We start from the raw sequence: 10,824 nt of genomic DNA, 5'->3' as shown, positions 1-10,824 counted from the left end.
GCCCCCTTGGCACGTGCCGTGGCACTAGGTGGCAACAGGTGCAGTCAAAGCGCAAATGTCAAGGGGTCTGGCACTGACAACTGTATTTTGTAAATTGAGTGCAAGAAGTGGCAGATACTTGCTTCTGTGTATTCCGGAACTTATCACGAAGTTGTCCCAGGTAGAAGGATCTGCCAGCAGTTTGCAATACAGTTACACTCATTAAATGTTTATGTACTTTTATTGTCCATAGCTTTGGCCGTTTTTGTGCATACGGAAGTTTTGTACAAATTTGTACATAAATTACGGACAATATTTCTTAATTGTGCGTAAGTTTTTTCAGAATTGTATCTAAGTTATGAAGAAATTTGTACATAACTTCACACCACCAGGTCGACACTTTAAGGCGTAGACCAGTTTGTCCTACGTTTACAAGTGTCGACCAGTTGTGCCCGACGCTTTGAAGTGTCGACCACAGCATGTGCGACCGTTGAAGTGCGGGGCCACAATAGGAAACTCAGTGTAATTTGCCGTAGAACAAACTGTGTCCTACACATGCAGGCGTCGGACGCAGTGTGGTCGACACTTCAAAGCGTCGGACACAACTGGTCGACACTTGCAAACGTAGGACAAACTGGTCTACGCCTTAAAGTGTCGACCTGTCCTTCACTTGTATTTGCAGTGTGCACAAACGCTTGCATTAGAATGTGCCAGGTCGCATCGCTCAGGCACTAGGCTACGCCCAAACTAAACAGCGCGTTACAAACATTGTTGGTACGAATTGTTTGTAAAACTATTTTGACGAGTAGGAATCATAAATTTACAAGTGTTTGTTTGTCCATAAACACTCTTCGTAATCCTACCTTACAAATTATGTGTAAACTTCAAACAACTCCAAATGCTATCCACGTCGTGCCACAAAGGAGCACTGCACGAAGCAATTCTACAAAGCTTTCATTTTCTACATGACGCAAATACTTTGCAGCCTTCTTTGAGTTTGATGGAAGGACATTTAGCCATTTAGCCAACAGAGAAATTGTGGCAATAAAGGAAGTTGAGCTATAAATTCTGCATCAATCAATTTTATTTTCTCAAAGGTGCGCGTTAAGCACTCCAGGGTATAAACGACTCGACATTCCCCGCGCCGGCCACTACACTGTTGCAGCCGATGACCGTGGCCCGGCACTACAGGCAGGAGGCAGCGCGTGCACCGTTAATAGCATTCCTGTCTAGCTTGCTGAACGCCTGAAGGACACTCTCGTCGAACCACGTTGTAGACTTGGAACCCTGCAGAGAGTTCACCTTGCAGTTCTGCCCGAAGTACTTCTTGCAGGTGGCGGCTTGCTTGGCGTTATTAACCAAGGCGAGGTGGCCACCCTTGGCTTGAGGGTTAATAACCTGGAGGACGTCAGAGAGGTCTTGTTGAGACACGTTTTTTGGCCAAAATGGCAGCCGCGAGCTGCAGGCCCCAAGCAAATCTACTATCTGAAGTGTGTATTCGGTATGCACTACATGGGCATACTTGCACGTGCACTACTGCACACACTTTGCACACACGTACGGATGTACACTTTTCAAGTGTGCACGAGAATGCATTTGCAGGTGTGCACTTGCCGCCAATTTCTCTGGCGATGAGAGCACACCCACGAATGCATACTTGCTTAGTACACGTCTACAGATGCATGTCTGGCAAGTGTGCATCTAGAGATGTGTACTTGCAAATGCACCTAGATGCACAGCGCACTCAGGTTTTTAGTGAAGATGACATGCAAACTGCATTATACGTACGTTGGTGTACTGCTTAAAGACGTTGCCTTCGGCGAGAATGTTCGATCCTGATCTCGGCTCGATTCCAGTGTGAGGGTTCAAATCCATGTAGTTTCCAATCATGTGCACGTAGGACTGTATAAAAAACCAGATACAGTCTAAATGTTTTTGATAAACGCTCACCCTCAAACGCTCACTGAGCGTCTCAGAAAATCAAAGATTGGGACATCTGACCAATTTCCGCTACAAAAAGTCACCGAAAAAAGGTCGCACACAAATGAATCCGTGAAAAAGGGTGATACACTCCAATGGGTCACCCACAAAGCGCTGGACTGCCTCTTGATTCCCTTGAGGTAAGATCACCCCTTTTCACTGACTCATAAAAGTATCACCTTTCTACGGTCACACATTTTAGTATCACCCTTTTACGGTCTGGTGGTTAATTGAAGTGTGCCTCAACACCCAAAATTTTGGTTGTCACTTCATGGCTGTACCGACCAGGGCTTTGCTCCATCCGCCCGCATGCGGGGTCCTCCCCGCCGTCTTGAACACGTGGTTGTTGATGAGAGTGATCTCGTCGCGCGTGCCCCAGAACAGCCAGATCCAGTACTGGGCACCGTTGCAGAACGCCGAGTTCTTGGAGGTGCCGTCGAAGAAGCAAGAGGACACGGTGATGCCCGTGTTCTGCTGCTGATAGGTCACGAGATGCTGACGGCCAATTCGCTGAAAAAAAGGAAAAAACACAACACAACTTATGATTGCTAACTGTAAATTCAAGATATTTCGGACATTCATGGCATGCCGCTAGGCCAAGCACTGAGGATATCTCGTTTGAGCGTCGATGATGGTCCGCGACTGAACCGAATTCGGACTTGAGTAAGCTCTGCGGTCCAACTTGGTTAGGTCTGTGGCTTTGGTTAGAATCCACCCAGCCTTTGGGTCTAAAACTGGGTGGGGCTTCTGTTTTGTACGCCACAAAGTCAAATCAAGTCGAGCTGCGATAAGAACAAAACTAAGGGGAAAAGACGACCTTGTCCTCGAAAACATGTTTTGTGGCACCATGTTAAAAGGGCGTTTCAAGAGATGCTGATCAAAAGGAGATAAATGAGAAAAAAAAATTTCTGGACCCAAAACCACCGAAGCTCAGTGGTAAAATTGCCCAAAACTTTAATTGTTCACAGTTCCTCCAATAATTGCCTGAGATGGCTGAAATTTTGCGGTGGTGTTCACCCATGAGCAGGCACCATTTATGCCAAATAGGAGCGAAATCACCGATGGTCTACTTCACACGGCCCTCATATGCTCAAATCTTCAGTAAACTGGGCACCTTAGCCTAAGTGTCTCCTTACCGCGAAGGTGACGCCGTGCACCCACACGTTCTTCACGTTGTCGAAGGCCAGCGCGTCGCCTGCCCAGACGACTTTCGGGTTTATGTCTGTGATGCTGATGTCCCGAATGATGACGTTCTGAGCGTTCTTGATGCGAAGTCCTTTGCCCTTGATGACGCCTTTGCCGTTCTTGCCCAAGATGGACTTGTTGGAGCCCACGATGATCTCTGTGGTGCCGGCCTTCGCGTACTTGACCTGCAGGGATAAATAGAGGCAGAAGGGTGAACACACAGTGGGTTGCAGAATTTAACATCACTCAAACATTGTATATATCAATCCGTTTGAAGGTTGTGTTTCGTAACACGTGAGGATGTACAACTCAAGGGCCCTGGCCAAACGATCACACCCTACCGTTTGCAATATAAGGATGTTATCTGATCGTTTTAGAAAGAATCTGATATCAACCACGAGCGAGTTACACCAAGTTTGAACATTTGATACGAATAGCAACGGAAACGATAAGGTCCCTCGATAAGTAACTCTTTGCTCGGAAAGTCGGCGTAAGATTGGAACCATTTATCAGCAATACTAGAAGAAACGGCGCTTTAAAATAATGTAGTCGCCTTTAGCAGCAGAACCTCGGGGGAAGAACTTTCAAAAAAGTTTTATATGCGATAAACTTGAGTATTGCCGTAAAAGTCTTGCCTTTAAAACGGCGACACACAAAGGTTTCACCAAAATTTGGCGATACTTTGGAGTATTGCCACGATTTGGCAATAAACCTTGAAAAAATCAATGGGACAAAGTTCTTAGTTTAATGCCAGATTTTGGCGATGCCATTCTTTGGCGATACTTTTGTGCATCGCCGTTTAGAAGGCAAGATTTTTCGGTTCGCATTTCGACGCCTCCTAATATAAAATCCTACTGTCAGTGCTGATCCAAGACAATCCCAACTGCTCCAAGGTTGCAGTGGAGGCTAAAACTGCTCATTAGCTGTCTTCAGTCCAAAGCAGTGAATCATGATATCACTGAAATACAGCTTCCACGATTATATGCAAGGTTTCTACTTTATAACAAGTCCAATGGCGAGAAATTTGAAGCAGCATGTCGGCGTCACAGAATTTTATAAGAAACAGCTTTTTACGTCTTACAATCTGCGCAGACAGTTAGGGTTGTCTTGGATCTGCACTGACAGTTAGAATCGTTCTATAAGGATGCGTCGATTTGCAGTGTGCGCGGAATCACTAATCCGATAGTTGTAGACTTGCCTTGGTTAGTGGCCTGCCATTGCAGGTACCGGCGTGGGCCAACGACTCCTGGTATCCACCGCCACACTTCAATATGACGCACCCGGAACTAGTCGCCCAGCCCTCGGAGTTGGTGAAGTCATAAGTTCTGTCCAGGACGATGATCAGTTTTTCCTTGCTTCCCAAGTAGTTCTTGAGCTCCTGGATGTTCTTGGGAGTTACGGTCCTGCCTGCAGCAAAAGATGGTCTGGTTGACCTCACAGACCACTAATCAAAGTGTCGACTAAGTACGGTGGGGACCGCTCCTTGACGCCAACTGAAAAACGCACCTTAATATTTATATAAATTAAAGTATGGTTTTAATTATGGCCTTCCTCACGCTGCATAGACAGTTTGAAGATCAACTTACACAGAGATTTTTTATCTTCAAGATGTCAGAAAATGATTACCAAAATGAAAAGAACTCCCGGGGGAAAGTTGCATGCAGTAAAATTGGTATGTTTTGTTAGCTTCTGTTGCCCTGCACTACTTTAGACAGAAAAAAATACGATTTCAAGAAATCCTCGGAGTCATGAAGTCAATTTGATTGTTGTGTAAGAGTGTGGAGAAAGAAAAGAAGTGGTGTTGTGAAGTTGTGGCTCAGGGGACTACCAATGGCAGTGGTACCAATTCGGTCGATGTGCCACCCGTCAAAATTTAAACTTGACAATAAATAGAAACCAAAATGCTGGTAAATTCAAAAAATTCCAATGCTAATGTATTCCGCAGTGTTCTGACAATGGAACATCTTTAAAGTCCATCATTATTAAAATGTTCTTAGCAGAAAGAAGGCAGTAAATTCATTTTCACGGGTTGGCAACTAGTTTCTCGGCGTCTGCGCCCTTACAAAAATCACGAAGCTGAAAACACCAGCAGTCGCGCATTAAAACTGCCCCTCCATTGTTGCTGACGTTGAATTGTTTCATAAAGGCTATGGTTCTCTGGTCATGTTTTCTTCAATTCTGTGTAATAGTTCTCACTCACAACGTATCAACACCAGGACGGTTGGTTTGACAAACTTTTATAAACTCGGGAGGAATGGTTTCGGAACGCGGGTGAGTCTTGTTCGAAGAACATGAGCCCTGAAAGTCGCGAGGTGGAGTTAAGTTGTCATGGTGTTAACTGAATTCAACAAAAACAAAATTGTTTTATTTACTGAAATAACAGGAAAAGTAGCGATATACATCGGCAACTTTGGCCCGTCCCGGACATTAAGAAACGTACGAAATTCGCCTATATTTGACCCTGACGGGATTTAAACCTGAGTCTGGGGTTAAAATTAATGCCGTTTTCGTCATCAGCACCCTTAAAAACGTCAGAAACAATGCAAAAACTCGAATAAAAAGAATGTTCAAAAAATATCCCCCTGGGACTTGAACCCGGTTGCGAACTTCTCCGATTCGCTCGAAACTGGCACCATTGTATTTTTCTCGTCGCCCCGATTCCAAAAATACCCCTACATGCCCTTTTTACCAAAAATGAACGGGACGGGCCAAAAAAGTAATATTTGCGAAACATTATGTCTCAAAAAAAAAAAAGAACTTTTGTTATGCTAATTTTTTTGTACATATTTTTTAAGAAAGTTATAAGGTATCAATTGAAAATTTGTTTTATATGAATTTTGATAAACAGCAAACAAAAAAAAAGAAAGAGAGCAAAATGAATACAGATTTCAAATGCTACAGTTTGTTAAACCGTTAAACAGGTTGCAAACCTACTGCGCATGTCCAAAAACACTCCGATCAAGAAGTTTTATTCGATAGTTCTACCCGAAAAACTGTATTCAAAACGACATCAATTCTATTGTTGCATCTTCTTTAGCTGCAGTCAAAGAGATTTTTCGTTGCGAACGTGCTTTTTCAGCTTTTGAAGTAAGCTGTACAGAACTAAAAATAAGCTCGGCTATTGGTCCGCCCCGGCTCGGCTCCCCCTACTCCCTTTCTTGTCTCTTTGACAAGTCGAGTTTTGCCATAAAAACGTCAATTTTGACAGCAAATTTCTCAAAATTGGTCGTTAACTTTCTAACCACATTTCAACATCAGAATCAGCGTTCAAAGTTCTACTAGTCTGCAAAATCTCATTAAAATCCTATAGAAAATTTCCAAAATGCATAAAGGACCACGGGAATTGAATATCCCGCCCGCTGAACCCTGGGTATACTATAAGGCTACTTCGTGCCTAAAAGACTACGGTTCTTAACAAGGTAGGTGTACGCCAGACCGTGTCTTGTCGTAACAGGCTTCGCGGTGCTGCGCCAGTTTCGACCATTCATGCCTGGCCTATACACCTACCTTGGCCTGCGGCGCTTGCCTGCCTTCGGCGGACTGCTTTCCTAGACTAACCGTAGATATGGGCGTGCCCCCCCCCCCCAATTTGGTGATCAAAATCTTCACTACACTGAGAATCCAAACGCTATGAGTATAGCGTCAATTGGTGCAATAAAGCATTGCACATGAAGTGCAATGCCTCCCCATTGCCATGCATTAGCATACCAGGGCATTTTAGGGACGTATTGCACGTAAGGTGCAATATGGCTACGGCATTGCACGTATGGTGCGATATCTCAGCTGCACTCTACAAAACATGTCCTGTCAACGCCGTTAATTTATTACCAACACTGTAAAAAATTCCGTACTTTTGTACGGAAATGGTACAGAAAAATATAGTACGGAGGTACGGAGAAAAGTACGGAACGTTCCGTACTAGCTCCATATGACCCCATGTAAATGGGTACGGAAAAAAGGTACGGAACGTTCCGTAGTTGGCAAGTACGGACGGTCCAGGCAAATTATTGACCAGACATGTTCCGTACTTTTTTCTCACAGTGAATGTTTGCTGTTATTCAATTCACGGCCTTTGCTGTGAACTAGTTCACGGCGTTCACTGTGATCTCGGTTACAGTGTTCACTGTGATCTGGCCACAGTAAACGCCGTGAATTGGAGCCTGATTTGCAGTTCTTCGGTGCTCAGCGGCGTCAAACTCACAGTGTTTACTGGGGACCAGATCACAGTGAACACCGCGAACAAGATCACAGTGAATCCCGTGAGCAGATCACAGTAAACGCTGTGAATTGGCCTACAGTGAAAACTGGTAATAAATTAACGGCATTTACAGGACATTTTTGGTAGAGTGTGCTTAGCACCATACGTGCTATACTCATAGCGTTTGGAATCTCAGTGTAATGGGACTTAAGGGGGCAATACACTGAAAATGGCCAAAAAGTGACTTGTGTGATTGCGTCCACACGCGTTCTGGAACGTTGTTCAAACTTTTTGTGTGTCAAGACCTTACAAAAAGAAGCATTTTTAGCCTAGAATGGCGTCGATCGGACGTCAGGGAGCGGAGCAGCGCCCAATCAAATTTTCGTCAAAAATCGAACTGGCGGGCGTCCCTCAGTCCGCAAAAATGAAGATATCTCGACCCCGTTTGCGCCAAAATGTAGGTAACTGAAGCGGCTATAGCGTGAACTAGGATTATGAACATCGAACAATCAAAAGTACAAAATTTTACGAAAAAACCTGTTTTGATCATTTTTGCACAATCCTCAAAAAGTGTTTATGGATGAAATTTTGTACTTTGGGTTGCTTGTGCCAGCACCTTACCTAACCTAACCTTCTTTCAGGTCCTGACACAAGGTTTGGAAACCACAGAAATACATAAATATTGCCCCCTGAAGAGTGCACTCCAACTCACCCCCTTGACCTCCTGTTGTCCTGTAGCCGAACCCAACAGGCTTCTTGATGCAATTTTTGTTCCATCCACCCGCGAGCACGGTGACGGGTAGGAGACAGACAATCAGCAGGAAAGGGCTCATGGTGACTGCTCCCGATTCCGGCGTACGAAAGTCTGTACCCACTGCACCGAAGGCTGCTGCTTTTATTTTCCCAGCCACGGACTGAGTTCTAGGTTATCACGTCTTTCTAGCACGACTGCATTAAAAACAACCACGGCTTTTCTACGAAATTCACGGAATGACGCAAGAGCTGCTAACTCACGCTTTGCTGCCATTCACGGCGGTTGCCACCTTGATAACCACCCACGCGTCCTTGCTGCAATATGCAATAAAGACAAGGCGTAGGAAAAAAATAATAAAATGCTCAATTATAACCAAATTGTGTAATTTGTGCCAGTCAAACCCTACCGTTGCAAAGATCATTCTTTATATTGTTGGAGGTCAATGGATAAGAAACATTCAACGAGCACAATAAAGTTTATTACGTTCATAGCTGTGAGTGTAGTATTTGCCAATTGGTCAAAAGTTTACGGACCAAGGAAATCAGTGAGGAGGTCATTTTAGAGTGACCGCACGTGTGGTTACGCCGCAGTGAAGGTGTTGAGGAAGTTCGATCTGGCATGTTTGAGGCGCTGCTGTGAGGCAACCGCGGTGGTCCAAATTACCTGCTGGCTTATAAACGAAGGTGACCGACTAGGGGTAGGTTGGGGAAGAAAAGTACAACCCTTGTGGAGCTGATGTCTTGACATTTAGCCATCCCTCGATCAGTGATTTCAACTAAACATGAAAATCTGAGCGTGTAAACACTGTTAAATTGATGTCATGGACTGGAGCAGTAGGCCACAAGGGCACTGTAAAAAATTCCGTACTTTTGCACGGAAATGGTACAAGAAAATATAATACGGAGGTACGGAGAAATGTACGGAACGTTCCGTACTTGCTCCAAATGAACCCATGTAAATGAATACGGAAAAAAGTACGGAACGTTCCGTAGTTGACAAGTACGGACGGTCCAGGCAAATTATTGACCAGACATGTTCCGTACTTTTTCCGTACTTTTTTCTCACAGTGGGGGTGTACTTTTCATACTCTGTACTTTTCTTCCCCAACCTACCCCTAGTTGTTTAACATCTAGAGCACGAATGAATTTGAACCACCACAATGCCGGATTGCATGACACCCGAACTCGCAAGAAAACGCGATGAGATCGGTTGATGCGGCACGTTTGAGGCCCTGCTGGTTCAAATTCATTCGGCCGCAAAATCTTGAATAAATAGTCGGCCACTCAAATAACCAGCTGGCTTATAAACGAACAACCACCACAACATCGGATTCCAGAAGCCCCGAACATGAGAGAAAAAGTAATGAAATCATTCCATTCGGCATGTTTGCGGCGCTGCGGGTAGGCAACCACTCTACAAAAAATGTCCTGTCAACGCCGTTTATTTATTACCAATGTTTGCTGTTATGCAATTCACGGCGTTTGCTGTGAACTAGTTCACGGCGTTCACTGTGATCTCGGTCACAGTGTTCACTGTGATCTGGCCACAGTAAACGCCGTGAATTGGAGCCTGATTTGCAGTACTTCGGTGCTCAGCGGCGTCAAACTCACAGTGTTTACTGGGGACCAGATCACAGAGAACACCGTGAACAAGATCACAGTGAATCCCGTGAGCAGATCACAGTAAACGCTGTGAATTGACCTGCAGTGAAAACTGGTATTTTGAACCATCACATTACCGGATTCCAAGACACTGGTTGTCCTGGAAAAGCAATAACACTTCTATTGCATTCGTAGCGCCATGAAGATGTTATTTCACAAGGTAGGTCTACGCCAGACCGCGTCTTGTCGTAACAGGCTTCGCGGTATCTCGCGGCCTGTTCCTCCAATCCGCGCCTGGCGTGCCTACCTTGGCCTGCGGCGCTAGCCTGCCTTCGGCAGACAATGGCTTGCCAATCGTCGGTTACTTCTTGATGCATACTTAATATGTTAACTTGTTGGGACTAAGGTCATCTTGAGGCAAGTAAAACCACTTTTTTTTTTCGAACAGAAAAGTGCCGGTTGTAACAAAATTGAGTGCACGTGTGGCCAAGTGTTCTGTTTCTCATGTGGAATGTCCATCGACCCTGTCAACGTCAACCCATATGGTCATAGTGAGAACGGCAACTGCAACGTGTATGATGAATGAGAAGCAGCAAGGAACCTGGTGGTTTTTTCTTTGATAAACTCCGTCTGGCCCATAGAGATATGTTTACACTCACTATAATGGCATCTATCTATGATCATGAGAGAAGGGCGCCCTGGAGTCCCAGCTTCTAGCGCCCGGAACGCCGCCCGCCAGTCCTTAACACCAGCCTGACGCCGCTGTATTTGTCGCATCTCCTTGCGAAGGGTCTGGCTGCCCGAGATGAAACGCCCATCGGAGAATTGCCGGGGGCCACCCGGGTACTCCCCGGGAACTACCGGGGAACACCCGGCGAACACCCGGGGAACACCCGGGGAACTCCCGGAGAACACCCGGGGAACCAAAATTTCGCCGGAAAACCACCGGGGAACCGCCTTAAGCTGCGGAAATGGCCACGGCAGCGCACCATACCGATTCTTGGTGATGCGGACGGGTGCGGACTTTGGAGAAGGGCTGGAGTGCTGACGTGCGGTGGCGGCCGAGAATGATGCCTTTCCCTAGACTCCGACGAAGTCCCGGCCCCTAGGCCCCGACCCGGCCCCGA

The 10,824-nt window shown here is 45.6% G+C and overlaps 1 protein-coding gene across 1 annotated transcript; it reads right to left on the bottom strand.

Moving 5' to 3' along the window:
- Positions 1-1,039: 1,039 nt before the first annotated feature.
- On the bottom strand, positions 1,040-8,229 carry LOC117645164 (probable pectin lyase D). Its single transcript, XM_034385147.1, has 6 exons — positions 8,055-8,229; positions 4,343-4,551; positions 3,096-3,329; positions 2,245-2,469; positions 1,768-1,881; positions 1,040-1,377 (listed from the first exon to the last, which is right to left on the bottom strand). The coding sequence occupies exons 1-6, from the start codon at positions 8,173-8,175 to the stop codon at positions 1,165-1,167; spliced, it is 1,116 nt and encodes a 371-aa protein (XP_034241038.1). The 5' UTR covers positions 8,176-8,229; the 3' UTR covers positions 1,040-1,164.
- Between the last annotated feature and the right edge of the window lie 2,595 nt (positions 8,230-10,824).

This window comes from Thrips palmi, unplaced genomic scaffold (genome assembly GCF_012932325.1).
Source record: "Thrips palmi isolate BJ-2018 unplaced genomic scaffold, TpBJ-2018v1 HiC_scaffold_18, whole genome shotgun sequence".
In the NCBI taxonomy this organism is placed as follows: domain Eukaryota; kingdom Metazoa; phylum Arthropoda; class Insecta; order Thysanoptera; family Thripidae; genus Thrips; species Thrips palmi.
The sequence above is the reverse complement of the archived record's forward strand: the minus strand, read 5'-3'. Positions and strand labels throughout refer to the sequence as shown.